The sequence below is a fragment of the Nylanderia fulva genome, unplaced genomic scaffold (assembly GCF_048542155.1).
Source record: "Nylanderia fulva isolate GAGA-0341 unplaced genomic scaffold, ASM4854215v1 Scaffold1062, whole genome shotgun sequence".
Taxonomy (NCBI): domain Eukaryota; kingdom Metazoa; phylum Arthropoda; class Insecta; order Hymenoptera; family Formicidae; genus Nylanderia; species Nylanderia fulva.
In genome coordinates this window covers 14,159-30,380 of record NW_028189261.1, presented here as the reverse complement: position 1 = coordinate 30,380, position 16,222 = coordinate 14,159, and the positions used below count along the sequence as shown (strand labels likewise).

General features: G+C 34.3%; 2 protein-coding genes across 2 annotated transcripts; both read right to left on the bottom strand.

The window, feature by feature from the left end:
• Positions 1-7,788: 7,788 nt before the first annotated feature.
• On the bottom strand, positions 7,789-9,951 carry LOC114939437 (uncharacterized). The gene has a single exon (XM_085485046.1). It carries the CDS (start codon positions 9,949-9,951, stop codon positions 7,789-7,791), a length of 2,163 nt encoding a protein of 720 aa, XP_085341172.1.
• A 75-nt stretch (positions 9,952-10,026) lies between these two features.
• LOC114930211 (uncharacterized) lies at positions 10,027-12,957 on the bottom strand. The gene has a single exon (XM_029301966.2). The coding sequence runs from the start codon at positions 12,955-12,957 to the stop codon at positions 10,027-10,029; it is 2,931 nt and encodes a 976-aa protein (XP_029157799.2).
• Positions 12,958-16,222: the final 3,265 nt, after the last annotated feature.

Sequence of the window (16,222 nt, the reverse complement as noted above, 5' to 3'; positions counted from 1 at the left end):
TAAATGAGAAAGAAAAGAAGAGAGGTATTGGAAGAGGTAGGAATTATATATTAAAATAGATAAGTTTTAGTTTTGCAATAATATACAAATTATATGCTGTAAAATATCGAAATAAGATAATCGCATTGGCGCGCGCGAAGCGCGCGCGACGATCTAGTCCTATTTGAAAAAGTGCGACATCGATTCTCGCATATCTCGAAAGTATTGTTGTCGCTTTTCCGCGATGCTGATTGGTTCTTTCGTTGGGCTTACTTCGTGAGCAACTGTCGTCGCAGCGAAGATCGCGCGTTTTGACAGTTATGTAAATCGAAGGTTATTAGTAACAGCCGGGTTAAGTGAAAGATTATGTTAAAAATCAAGGTAAAGGTTTCTCTTTTCTCCTTGGACGTGTTCAAGATTACTTCATCAGATAAGTTCAGATAACGTTTCTAATAGAACTTGTGTTTTTGATATTTAATTAATACTTTATATATTATAAAAAATTGATACTTTGTGTTATATATTTTATTTTTAGTTAATGTTTTAAAGAAAGAAAGGAGGAAATAAAGAAGACAAAGAGTTTAAAATAAAGTGAAAGAAGGAAGAAAGGATGTTACAAAAGATAATTGTGCGGTAATTATTATTATTATTATTATTATTATTATTATTTTATAAAAATGTTCGACTTACGAGATTATATAACAAAATTCTAAAGGATTCATTGTATAAAAATATTTACAGAGGATTCCATACTATGTTATTCGATAAGAGATATGATAATGACTGATGCAGTGTCCGTTCCAAAGCGCATATATCCTCGTGGTTTTTGTAAAAGGATCACCATAAGATCAGAGTGTTTTGATGGAGGTTTAGTTCTTGATGGTGGAATAGCAGTTCCCTTTAATTTCAGCACTGTCGCGGAAATAGCAACTTTTCCCGAAGACTCTTTGCGAACTATCACTCTTCCTGATTGAAACGATTGTTAGGATAATTTTGAAGAAGTATTTTATAGCATTGATATAAATATGATAATTTGTTATCATGTAAATAACATTCTCGCATTTTTCGTATTTTTTATGAAAAATAATTTTTTGGGAAGAATATTTATAGAACATTAATATATAAAAGAATGGAATCAGTCTTATACATGTCTGTACTAAGAAAGAAATGATGGAAATATTTATTTATATTATATTCAGGTATTATATGCATATAAGTTTAATGTAAAAATTTTTTTAATGCATAAAGTTATAAATATATAAATATAATATAATATAAATATAATATAAATAAATATAATACAAATAAATCATCTATGATTTATTTGATTGTGAGTCAAAGTGAAGAGCATTTTTAACATCCATGTCTTTTAAATAAATGATATATCTAGGAACATGATCATGTATATAAGGATATATTTAAGATGCCCAATATTGCCTACTATTGTTAATGTAAGATAATATGGATATATATAACATATGTATCTATATGAATATTTTATATGAAATTACTTTTAGTATTATAAGCCAATCCGAACAAACTTTAACACTAAGTTGTACTATTTTTTTATATACATATTTTTAGAGTACTTTATAATTTATATAAATTTAGAACAAAAACTTTATATTATTGTATCTTTGCTGTTCACTTAATTTCATAAATCAAAATGTATTTTTTCATTAAAAAAACCTTATAATGTATTGTGTATAATTTTGTAAAGTTATTTTTTAGGCATCCTATGCATTTTTCATGCTAGAATTAATTAATTCTAATTGTTAGACATACATATATATTTTGCAATTCCTAGACATACATATATATTTACATTTTTTATAACGCATTATAGCTAGCAAGAAAAATATGCTGTGTGCCATAGATTTTATATTTTCGTGATATACATATTTATATATCTCATATTAAATTATTAATTTATAAATTTATTAATGTATAAATTAATTTATAAATTTATTAAAAATTATAACTGTACTAATTTATAAATTAATTAAATTATAAAGAAGGTGCGTTGACACACGCGCTCGACACGAGACGCGCACGCACGCAACACATGGATTGGGAACCAATGAATGATGAAGCCATTGCACAAGAGGTATTATCAATATAATTAAAACATTAATTAATTTGTGTATTTATGTATCATAGAGAATTATCTTATTTTAACTGTGTGTTTTAGTAATCTCAAATATTTTATATTTTTTACTCATTTTTTAAAATTTATATTAATTAGGAATCTATTGTGTGTTTTATGTATATATCTTATCTATACAATAATAGTGAAAACAATATAATTTTTCATTTAATATATTTAATATAGGTTGAAGTTGTTAGAACACAATTAGGGAGAAACCTGAATCATATTGAGACAAATTGTATATCGGGAAATATTTTAGAATTAATACATCATAATAGAGCAGAGTTACATAAGAAGAGTCTACTATATATATTGTTGTAGATACTAATGTATTTCTACTTGATCAAATCTTCAAATTATTGAAGAAGCAAGAGATGCAACATTTAAAAATTATTCACGTCCTTTTATTGTAATTCCAGACTGTGATACATGATAAGATATTAATATAATGAATACATTCTATTTTTTGCTCTCACTTCTACATCTATGAGAGTTTTATTCTATGAATGTTATATTTTTATAACAGGAATTGGATTATATAAAGAGTAATAAGTCTCTACTTGAGTTGTTGAAGAAAGCTAGGAAAACAATATCCATTTGATGTTTTACAATAACATTCTTTTTCTGTTCTTTATATGTTTCAAAAATATGAGGGAATTGAGATTTGAACACGATCTCAAAATAACGAGAATATTCCATAAGGTATTTCCAATAATTTCTTGGCAAAAGATATGTTTTTTAGTGAACGAAATATTTGATCAAATTTAGACATCCAAATTTTATTATATAATCCAATTATAATAATTATTTCTTAATAATTTATTGCATTATATAATGGTTATTTATTATTTAATTATATAATTGTATAATAAAATTTAAACGTTTAAATTTTATTAAAATAAAATAAAATGAACAAATAAAATTAATAAAAATATAAATATAAATAAAATTAATAATCAATAATTAATAATCAATCTTTAATCGTAAAAATATTAAATTATACATTTCAAGAATTATATTTAAAATTTTTAGAACTAAAATTTTTAGAACTAATTACGAACTTAAAGAATATGTAATGTATGAATAAATAATAATCATGGAGATGTAAATATTTGATTACATCGAAATTTTTTTTTCTTGAGTCTGTAAGAAAATAATATATTTTTACATTATATATAATATATTATTATATTATATTGTTATATATTATTATATTATATTATATATGTATATTATTACATTATATACATTATTATATATTTTATCATAACAATATATGTAATATCCCAGCAAACACAAAGTAATAATTATATAATATTAAGTTATAATTTTATAATAATATAACAATATTATATAAGCATGTTATATAACACTTATATTCTTGTATTCTTATATTCTTCTTCTATATAAGTGTTATATAATACTTATATTCTTGAATGGAAAATTATAATTTAATATTATACAATTGTTATTTTGTATTTGCTGGGATATTACATATAATGTTGTAATTATAACAAAATATAATATATATAATGTTATTTAAAATTATTATAAAATTATAATGAGATTATAATACATTATATTATATTATATATATAATATTATATATTATTATATTTTATTATTATATTGAAATTTCATTTACTTGTGATAGTAAATAACATTCGTTTCTTCAAATGAAAAATGAGATTCAAAATAAGAAATTTAGAAATAGATTAGGATTTGGAATTAGAAAAATAAGCAGAATAAGAAAAGTCTAAAAAAGTAAGTTATATACATTTAAAACGTCTAAATATATGTATATACTATATATATATACCCACTAAACAGTTGTTATTTAGAGTAATAAGTAATGTAATAGTTGTTACGTTAATAGTTTATATATGAAATATGCTTCTTATATAAATTATTTTCAGTAAACACAAAATAACAGTAATATAACATTAATGATGTAATTTCCTACTCAACAATCTAACTGCAATGTAACATGCTTTGTACATAACAGTTATATTGTTGAATAGGAAATTGTACCATTAATGTTATGTTACTGTTACTTTGTGTTTACTGGGTTCTTACATAAATATATATTTTTACATAAATATGATGTTACAATGTTATTTATTTTATTTTTTGTTTGCCGTTACGCGGCGAAACCAGACTTAATATTTCGTATTCAAATTTTCCCCATGAAATGCATATAAGGAATGAATACTAATATAAGATTCAAAGTATATATTTTCTTTGTTAATTTAATTTCTGACCTATAATCCTAACAAAGGATTCAAAGAATGAAATAAATTAAATAACATTAATATAACAGTGTTTACTGGGTATATATTATAGATAAATATGTAGTGGCGGATCCAGAAATTTGTTAAGGAGGTTTTGATTCGCCGCAAATAAAATTTTTTTTCAGATCAAATATGAATTTTTTTTTTTATATCTAAACGTGTCTTAAATTAAAAAATATGATTGGAATAAAAATTGTGATTAAGCATTTCGCAAATATTAAATATAACATTTCTTTATAAATACTTTTGAAAAAGGAAACTCTAAGTGGAAGGGCCCCCATGGTCTCCATTATGGATCTGCCAGTGTAGATATATATATATACATATATATATATATATTTTTGATTTTATATTATTTTTATCATTATATTTTATTATTATTATATTAGGAGACGCGGTAGTGTCTCCGGCCATGTTCAAACCCTAAGAGACCTTAAAAGACACTACAAGTCTCCTTATCCTGCACCATCAAAGTCCATTTTTTGGGGGTGTAGAACTACTAAAATATAAAAAATTTTGAATTGCACGTAATATAACCTAAAAAGCGGCATCGCCACGAGTAATTTGAGTCAAGAAAAAATAAAATCGGTCAAGCCGTTCTGGAGATACAAGCGGTCAAAAAGTGACGTTTTTCATGAAAAATGAAGTAACGTCGTCTTCTTCTTCTTCTTCTTCTTCTTCTTCTTCTTCTTCTCTGTCCGCGTCCGCTGACGTCATCAGGATTATATATATATATATAAATCTCTTCTCACCTTTTACTCACACCTCCCTCAACTTCCACCCACCCCTTTCCCTCCCACATCCCGCCCCCCGCCCCCACCCCCGCACCCACTCCCACCCCTTTTTCGCCTCTTTCACCCTCTTTCATCCTCTCTCACTCTCTTTCGTCCTCTCTCAACCATCTTTACTTCATTACCCTTTTCCGTCTCTTTCACTTTTCTCATCTTTCACATTTTTGTATTTCACCCTCTTTAGTCCTCTTTCACCCTCTTTCATCTCCTCTTTCGTCCTCTTCTATTTCCCTCTTCATTATTTACATCCACCTTTTCGTCTATTTCACCATATTTCGTCTCTTTACACTTTTCCTTTTAGCTTCCTCTCACACCTCTTTCAATCTTTCACCCCTTTCATCCTCTCTCCCTTCTTTCATTCATCTCACTCTTTCACCCTCTTTCGTTCCTCTTTCACCCTTTCGTCCTCTTTCACTCTCTTCGTCCTCTTCACACACTCTTTCGTCCTCTTTCACCCTCTTTCGCCCCTCTCACCCCTTTTCGTCTTTCACTCTTTCATTCTCTCTCATCCTCTTTCACCCTCTTTCGTCCTCTTTCACCCTCTTTCGTCCTCTTTCGTCCTCTTTCGCCCTCTTCACCCAATTTCGTCCTCTTTCACCCTCTTTCGCCTATCTCGTCTTCTCTTACCTCATTCGTCCCTCTCTCACCCTATCTTCAAAAAATCATAAAAATGAAAAGGTCAAGCCATGTTCAAAAGAAGGTCTTCAAAAATTTAAACCTAGTCTGTACAATGAAAAATAATTACTCGTAATTCCAGAGTTCCAATTTGGTAATATCGAATAATGTATTTGTTTCAAGTAATGGCAGTAGAGTTAAATACATACCTACGTATATGCAGTTTTTGCTGTTAAATGTACTTGAACGAAAAAAATAATTAAATGATTTAAATATAGCACATTTTAAATCAAGAAACTTATACTATAATCGAACTCTGTTTAGAAAGAATGTTTGTTTCAATCACAATCACAATACCATTTTCTATTATTTCTCTTATTATTATCAATAATGTTATTCACCAAATAATTATAGTATGAATAATGTTTTGCGATTTATTTAACAATTCATAATATGTTAGGGTTATAAAGTTTTATCTATAGGGTTTTTATTTAAATAAAATGAAGAATGTATATATATGTATATTTATTTATGTATATAATGTATCATATTATATATTATTATATACTATTCGGCGTTTCGCCGTCCCCGTCCTCGTCCGCCCCTCCTCGGCCTGTTGCCCCAATAATAATGGGGCGAGGACAGTTTAAGGAGGAAGCGCATAAAGCGCTCCTCCTGGACGCGAACTCCGGCGCGTCTTCCTCTGTAAACTGTAATTAAAAAAGAAATTATTTTAGTAATTAGATAATATGGTATATTTAGGTATATCTAGGTATGGTATAAAATAATAAATGTATAATATGTTATAATAAAATGTTATAATAATATAAGGTTAATATTTATATAAAATATATAAATATTTTATTAATTAGAATATATTTAATAACTATTATAAATTTATTATAAATCATTTATTTAATTAATAATTGTTGCGGAATGCACTGATTAAATTAATTTTGTTCGGGAATAGAGGGAAGAAGGGGTTGATTGTTAACAGCTGAGAATATGGTTAAAAAAAGGTTTATTCGATCTTTCACAAAAAAAACTAAAGTTGTCGATCTTTCACAAAAAAAACTAAAGTTTCGAGTTCGAATTAAACACACTTGGCGAACGGTGGACAAAAATTTTAACGAGAACGGACGGACATCTTGTGCTTGATCGTAATTGCTGCGCGCGTACTCGACGGAAATCTTCTCGCGATAATTTTTACAAAGATCGCAGCGATCAAGAGCCGAACGCGGATGCGCGATGCACCGTTCGCGAAATCGAGGTCTCTGAGAGTCTCCGGAACACTGTAATATCGGAGCACGTGGTGATACATGCGGTCGTAATTGCAGCCGAGCTATGCATGTATTTCACAAATAAAACTGAAATAATAGGAAAATATCGCTTGCCCAATATTCTACAAATTTTTGCCGATGACCGGCGGAAAAGAATCACTTTCGTGACTCGAAGGATTATGTGAACCACGCGTGATACGAATCTCCAATAACGAGGCAATGTGTTAATACACTGAGAGCCGGAACAAGAAGAAGGAACGGGAAACGAGGAAGGAATATTAGCGACTCAGATAGGCATGATCGGGGGTGCGCGACAGATCCTAATCGATACACCGCGCACTTGAGTTGGCGAAAAAGGACCGCGAATGCGAATTGCAATGAGGTGTGAGAAGGATCGGCTACGCGCTATGCCTCGGTCGCGTGGAAATTCGTGATTCTCTAATGCGACGATTTATGGTTTTCAATATATTTGATCGCGCGACATTTAAACTTTTCGCGGAGACTCTCAATTATTTTCAACGGTTCCGGAACATACCGCCCGTCTCGAATGATTTTATTCGAAGTAAAGACTATAACGCTTACAATTTATGACTAGAACGCTTACAATACGAATATGGAAAGTTTTTTTTTTTTTTTACAACAAATGGTGCAGTACAATAATTTTTGAACATTATTACTTAAGTCTAATCGGAATCGGTGCCGCCCGCCATGCCGGAACTTTGATCGCTTGAAGTATTGATATCGATCGGAAGAAAACATAATTTTACAATTGGACGCTTATACTGTGAACGCGCGGTGCGCACGGTAACGACGCGAACGAGTCCGTCGTTGCCGGGATGACATTCGATGATACGGCCGAGCTCCCAGTGAGACGGAGGAGCAAGTGCGTTCCGCAAGAGAACGATTCGGCCTACAGTCGCAAGTCGTTGCGCAATTTTCCATTTTGGCCGCTGCTGCAACGTTAATAAGTAGTCGTTTGACCATGATTTCCAAAATTTTTCTGTAATATGTTGCAACAATTGCCAGCGGGAAAGACGAGTTTCGTTAAGATCGAGAACGCTTGGCTGTGGCGCAGCTAAGATGGGTCCTCCGATGAGGAAGTGTCCCGGTGTTAATACATGATAATCATCGAGATTTTCGGACACAGACCCAATAGGTCTCGAGTTAAGACACGCTTTGATACGACAAAGAACAGTATTTAATTCTTCAAATGTGAGCGTATGTGAGCCGATACAGCGCTTTAAATGGTATTTGACGCTGCGTACAGCAGCTTCCCATAATCCACCGAAGTGGGGAGCGGAAGGAGGCACGAAATGCCAGTTTATTCCGTCGGTCGAAAGCGTATTTTGCAAATCCGAATTTTTTAAAGCCTGCGCGATTGCGAGTTTAAGTTCGCGATCGGCACCTTGGAATGTGGTTCCATTATCCGAATAAATCGATGCAGGGTATCCGCGACGAGAAACGAAACGATTTAATGTGGCGAGAAAAGCGTCTGACGAGTAGTCGCTAACGAGCTCGAGATGGATCGCCTTTGTCGTCATACAAACGAACACGGCAATATAGGCTTTATGCGCTTTATGACCTCGTCCACGAGAGGTTCGTACAAGAATTGGACCGGCATAATCGACACCGGCATGTTCGAATGCTCGAGCTGAGCGATTTACTCTTACATTCGGAAGATCGCCCATGAGCTCGTTAGGAATCTGAGCCCTTTCTCGTGTACATGATACACATTTGTAAAGTACAGCGCAAACCAGAGATCGTGCTCGCAGAATCCAAAATTTCTCTCGGATCCGAGCTAATGTTAATTGAGATCCAGCGTGCAACATTCGTCGGTGGGTGTCCATGATGATCATCCTGACCAAGGCATGGTCCTTTAGGACAATCGGATTGCGAACGGCGCTTTGTAAGGTGGCGTTCCTTAGCCTGCCACCGACTCGAATTATTTGATCATTATCGAGATAAGGATTTAATGAAAGCAGTGTGCTAGATTTCTTGATTGGAGTTGCCGTACTGAGTGCTGATATCTCGCTATGAAACAATTCTGATTGAATGTAACGAATCCAAAAGATTTCAGCGGACTTAATTTCAATCGGATTTAGGTAGATCGGAGCTCTAGGGTTTTGTATCTTCAGATTGAGATTGATATGTCGAGAGCGGGAATTCGTTACGAATCGATAGATGTATGCAGTTATTCGAAGGAGTTTGTGCCATGACGAATAACGTTGTGATAGGTCCCACGATGCGACAACGGATGTAGTGAGCGATTGTGGTTGCGCGCGTTGCTCGCTTAGCGCGTGGGGATCGAAATCCGAGTTAGATTTTGGCCAATAATCGGAAGATTTAATAAGCCAATCGGGACCTGACCACCATTGAAGGTTTGTGGCAAGGTCGTCGGGAGAGATCCCGCGCGATGCGCAGTCGGCAGGATTTTCCTTTGTTGGGACATGACGCCATGGAATGTCCGGAAGTAGCGTGTGAATATCGGCTACTCTATTCGCTATAAATGTCTTCCATGTAGTAGAAGGTCGGCTCAGCCAGGCAAGAGTAATTGTGGAATCGGTCCAACAATAAACATTTACCTCACGAAAGTCGAGAGCTTCGCGAATGAAATGAATGAGCCGTGCGAGTAATTGAGCTGCAGATAACTCGAGTCGCGGAACACTTATTACTTTGACAGGAGCGACTTTTGATTTTGCGGCAAGAAGATTGACCGAGACCATTCCATCCACCGTGACAACGCGAATGTACACCGCTGCAGCGTATGCTTTGGTAGATGCATCCGAGAATCCATGCAACTCTAGATGCAGTACGTGATGGCCGAGTTGAATCCAACGTGGAATCATCACCTCTTCTAGATGTTTAAGATGAGTATGATACTGCTGCCAGGCTTCAAGCAGATTCGGCGGAGCGACTTCGTCTCATTCACATTTAGCGATCCAAAGTCGTTGCATCAAAATTTTGGCGCGAATAATCACTGGAGTTGCCCATCCAAGTGGATCAAAGAATTTGGCGATGTCGGATAAAATTCTTCTTTTGGTGTTGCCAGGAGGCCCTGTAATCGTAATGGTAAATTTGAAGATGTCGCGATCTGGTTGCCAAGTAAGACCGAGAATTTTCAAGCTCTCATCTTCGTTTAGATCTCGGCTTTGAGCGAGACCGTGGTCGGTATCTTCGATCTCGTCAAGGAGTTCGGACACGTTGCTTGCCCATTTTTGTAGCGTGAATCCACCTCTTTTGAGAAAAGAAACAATCTGCTCGCGAGTTTGACGAGCGAGAACCTTGTCGTCGGCGCCGAAGATAAAGTCGTCGACGTACATTTGACGATCGATAACGGATGTGGCTAATGGAAATGAAGCGCCTTCATCTATGGCGAGTTGATTCATGACCTTCAAAGCTAAGTACGGAGCTGAAGTCATGCCGTACGTTACGGTACAGAGACGATACTCCTCAACTTGATGTGTTGGAGATGGCCGCCAGAAGATGCGCTGGAAATCACTATCGCGAGGATCGACTTGAATTTGGCGATACATTTTTGCCACGTCGGCGGAATAAACGTATCGAAATGTGCGCCAACGCAAAATCACTGCATCAAGGTCCTTTTGAAGTTTAGGGCCCGGATATAAATGATCATTCAATGACGTACCGTTTGAGGTTCGACTTGAAGCGTTGAAAACGATACGTATTCGCGTTGTTAAGCTGTTAGCGCGGAATACGGCATGGTGCGGAATATATACGATTTGATTCGAGTCGATTAATTGTTCGGTTTCTGAGACGCGTTGCATGTGTCTCAAATCATAATATTCTTTTAAAAAATTATGATATTCCGACGATTTCGATGAATCCGTTTTAATGCGGCTTTCCGTGCGAAGGTAACTCTGAAGCGCGGAATGTCGAGATTCTCCAATGTTGAGTGGAGGTCCGTGTTTAAATGGAAGTCTGACGATATAGCGACCTTCAGAATTTCGAGAGTGTGTCGAATTAAAATGGTCGTCGCATGCCTTTTCTTCACTAGTTATTTTCGATGAAGCGGGAATTTCTTCGATTTCCCAAAATCGGCGGAGAGTTTGATTGAGATCATCCGTAACAGAGCAATGATGTACTCTAATGGACGACTGCGAGAGCGGTCTGAGTTGCGCTATAGGTCCGGATATGATCCAGCCTAGCGCGGTATTTTGAGCGATCGGTTCGTCAACCGCGCCTTTTCGAACGCCGTCGAGGATGAGTGACCCGAAAAGATCCGCTCCGATAATTATTTCTATTGGATCTGATCCTGCGGGATCGGGATCAGCTAACGAAAGGCCATTCAAATGCGGCCATTGCTCTGGAATGTCGAGACGGTTTGGCAAATATCGAGTTAACGATTTTAAAATTAACGCGGTGGTTCGATAAACCGGAGTGTCCGCGTTGCTGGGAGTTATCGTTAGATGAACGGCATGTCGAACGTTTGTCTGCGTTTCGCCAATACCTGTTACCCTAACAGCGGTATTTAATTTCGGAAGTCTTAATGACTGCACTAAATTTTCGGTTATAAAGGATGACGCAGATCCTTGATCGATAAGCGCTCGGGCCCATTGGAATCGACCGTGCATTGAATGCACGCGAACGCGAGCAGTTGCAAGGAGAATGTGACGCGCTGTTACAGCTTTCGCAACGATATGCGAGGAAACGTCACTTGTCGTGATGACGGAATTTGTTGACGCGGGAGACGATGACGCTTGAACAGCTGATTTCGGAGCGTCAAAAAAATGTAAAAGCGTGTGATGCCTTTTGTGACATTCTTTACACGAGCGGGTACGCGGGCATTCTTTCGCTTGATGCTTCGAACTGAGACAATTAAGGCAACGCTTGCCGTTACGAATAATTTCGTATCGCTGAGTCGGCGTTTTTCCGAGGAACGCGGTACATTGATATAACAAATGATTTGATTCGCACACGGGACACGAAAGTTTCGTGGCGCTTGTTGTATGCGAAATGACAGCCCTTTGTTTTAATTTCGCGTTTGATTTATCGCTTTGTTTATCGAGTGTCGAAGCGATCGGTACAAGGGCGTCGAGAGCGCGAATACGAGAATCCAAGAACGCGCTAATTTCGTCAAACGTAGGATAGACGGTCGTTTTTCCTAACTTCAATTTCCACGCTTCGCGCGAGGATTTGTCGAGTCTTTGTGTGATAATATAAACAAAAATATCGCTCCAGTGTTCGACCGGACGAGACAAATTTTTTAACGCGGCAATTGCGGCAGTTAATTTGCTCTGTAGAGCTCGAAGTTCGGTCGCCGATTTCGCCGTAACATTGGGCAGTGTAAATAAGCGATGTATATATGAATTGATTAGCCGACGCTCGTTTTCAAAATTGGACGAAAGAATCGTCCATGCTACAGCAAAATTATCAGAAGTAATCGTTAAATGTTCGATCGCGGTGAGCGCTTCGCCTTTTAGACACGAGAATAAATGATGCAATTTTTGTACGTTAGACAGGCTTTTTTCTTCTATAATCATCGATTGAAAACGATCGCGGAAGCTCTCCCATTTGTCGAACGATCCATCGAAGACCGGCAATGTGACCTTCGGTAGGTTGAGTGTCGTATGAGACTGACATTCGTGCAAATGACTTACGTTAGCTGCAGGATGAACTGATGATTTGGAGAGTTCATGTACAACCTCTGCGAAATAATCCAACGCTGTCTCGTAGGCTTCTTCGCACTCGTCAAATTCGTGATCTGAGAAGTAGGGGTGCGTGGTCTTCTCCTTGGAGTCAGCGGAAGCGTGTAATTTGGCATCTAATTTTGAGCACTGTTCGAATTTTTCTTTTAATGTTTCCATGCGATTTTTCGTCACTGCATAGGTCATTTTAGCTTGACCTAACTTTTTAAAATTAGATATCGCACGAATAACTGAGCTCATTTTTGTAGATTGTTCGTGCATTAATTCTTCGAAGGATTCCATTTTACACAGGTTTTTTATTGCACCACTACGCGATAATCGAACGAGTTCGCTACTGAACGCGTAGCACCAACACAGCTGTTAACAGTCAAAAAAGGCAAAAAACCTCAGTCCCGATCCGGCTCGAAGGACCAGAAATGTTGCGGAATGCACTGATTAAATTAATTTTGATCGGGAATAGAGGGAAGAAGGGGTTGATTGTTAACAGCTGAGAATATGGTTAAAAAAAGGTTTATTCGATCTTTCACAAAAAAAACTAAAGTTGTCGATCTTTCACAAAAAAAACTAAAGTTTCGAGTTCGAATTAAACACACTTGGCGAACGGTGGACAAAAATTTTAACGAGAACGGACGGACATCTTGTGCTTGATCGTAATTGCTGCGCGCGTACTCGACGGAAATCTTCTCGCGATAATTTTTACAAAGATCGCAGCGATCAAGAGCCGAACGCGGATGCGCGATGCACCGTTCGCGAAATCGAGGTCTCTGAGAGTCTCCGGAACACTGTAATATCGGAGCACGTGGTGATACATGCGGTCGTAATTGCAGCCGAGCTATGCATGTATTTCACAAATAAAACTGAAATAATGGAAAATATCGCTTGCCCAATATTCTACAAATTTTTGCCGATGACCGGCGGAAAAGAATCACTTTCGTGACTCGAAGGATTATGTGAACCACGCGTGATACGAATCTCCAATAACGAGGCAATGTGTTAATACGAAATATCACGAATTCATCAAAGATATAGAAAGCAATTCTAATGGGATCAGAAATCTTACTTCGATTCGTAATGCTGCCATTCCACAATTTTCATTATTTTTAAACAATAACGACAAAAAAACGGACATACAAGAAAAATTATTTCACATGCATAAAGACACAATTAAATTCTGCAATCAAAATCCTAATATTTTATTTACTAGAGCAGATAAAGGCAGCATTACAGTCGCACTAGAAAAAGAATTTTATATAAAAAAAGTTGAGAGTCTCCTAGAAGACGATTCTACGTATACAATAGTTAAAAACAATCCATCAACAAAAATAGAAAAAGAACTCAATATTTGTTTAAAAAAATGGTTGAAAAAAGATTTCATCAACAAAAAAGAATATTATTATTTATTTTCAAGCGACTCTCTTCTTCCTAAAGCCTATGGGCTCCCCAAGATCCACAAGGAAAATATTCCTTTTAGATTAATAATAGTTTCCTCAATAAATACTTCTCTAAATAAATATTGATGGTTTACCTATATATAAGTCTTCCACAAAGAGTTTATGGCCAATATTATGTGCAGATAATATTATAAACAATGTATATGTCATTGCCTTATATTATGGTGAAGGAAAACCAAAAAATGCAAATGAGTTTTTAAAAATGTTTGTAGGTGATGCTATTGCTTTTATAAATAATGGGATTGATTATGAGGGACAGATCATAAAAGTCGAAATTAAAGCAATAATTTGTGACGCTCCTGCTAAATCATTTATTTTAAATGTAAAAGGACACACTGGATATAATAGTTGCACTAAATGCATTATTGAAGGTGATAATATAGAAGGACATATATGTTTTCCATACACATCTAATATGATGTTACGTAATGATAAAGAATTTTTTACTGGATCTTATAATCTTGATTATCAAACTGGTGACACAATTTTAAAAAATATACCAAATCTAGGCTTAGTTACAAATGTGCCACTAGATTATATGCACCTGGTATGTTTGGGTGTTATGCGTAAACTTATTATGTTATGGCTTTCAGGACCACTTAAGATAAGATTATCAAATTCAGACAAAGAACAAATTTCTAAGAAACTAATAAAGTTACGCAATTATATTCCTTCTGATTTTGCTCGAAAACCAAGATCATTAAAGTATATCAAACATTGGAAAGCCACAGAATATCGGCAATTTTTATTATATACAGGTCCTATTATATTGAAAGGAATACTACAAGAAAATGTATATTTAAATTTTCTAACATTACATGTAGCAATCACAATTCTTGCACATCCTACTTTAACATATCAAACTTCTATTATAGAATATGCAGAAAATTTATTAAAACATTTTGTAAAATCATTTCAAGTTATCTACGGTTCTAAATATATTTCACATAATATTCATAATTTATTACATCTTGCTGCAGACGTAAAACAATTTGGTGCTCTGGATAAATTTAGTGCATTTAAATTTGAGAATTATATGTCTACGTTAAAGAAATTAATTCGTAAAACTAACCAACCATTACAGCAATTAACAAGAAGATTTGCAGAAATTGAGACAATACATAATAATGAAACATTCAAAATATATTCAAATTCATACGATATGGAAAAATGTTTTACACGCTCTCATTGTGATGGTCCTATTACGAAAGATTTCATTTCTGTACAACAATATAAAATTTTTTGCAATAATCAATATTATATTAACTGTGATGATCCAAAAAATAATTGCATTTCTTTTGAAAATGGACAAATAATGTCAATTTTAAATTTCATTAAATCTAATGACAATAAAATGTATGCTATTGGCAAAGTACTTGTGTTAGTGGAAGATTTATATACACAGCCTATTTCGTCATTAACTTTAAATATTGGTATCATGTCTGAATATTCTCATCTTCAGACATGAGAGTTTGATAAAATTAGAGCAAAAATGTTGAAAATGCCTTATAAAAAAAATTATATTATATTTCCGATGTTACACACAACTGAATAATACATGTTTAATATTAATTTGCATTTGTAATTAAATAATTAAACGTAATTATAATACTCTAATATAAATTGCAAATATTATTATTATTATTATTATTATTACTATTATCGTCACATTTTTATCATATTATTTACATCATAGATTATTTATAATTTCAATGCTGATCAATTTTTATTTACAGTTATTATGGCATATAATATTGTGGAGTTCGAAGATGGTTTACAAATTGTTCCTTCTGAATGGTTAACTGAAAATAATAAGGAATGTAAATGGCCATCATATACAAGTCAAATTAAGATAAATAAAGCAATTATGAAAAGAATATTTCCTTCTGATGATTGGCAATTATATAAAATAATCCGTATTTTTGGTAGCAGCGGTTAGTAATATAAAAAATGTATTTTATTTTTTTATCAAAAATTATATAAATTAAAATTATAATATA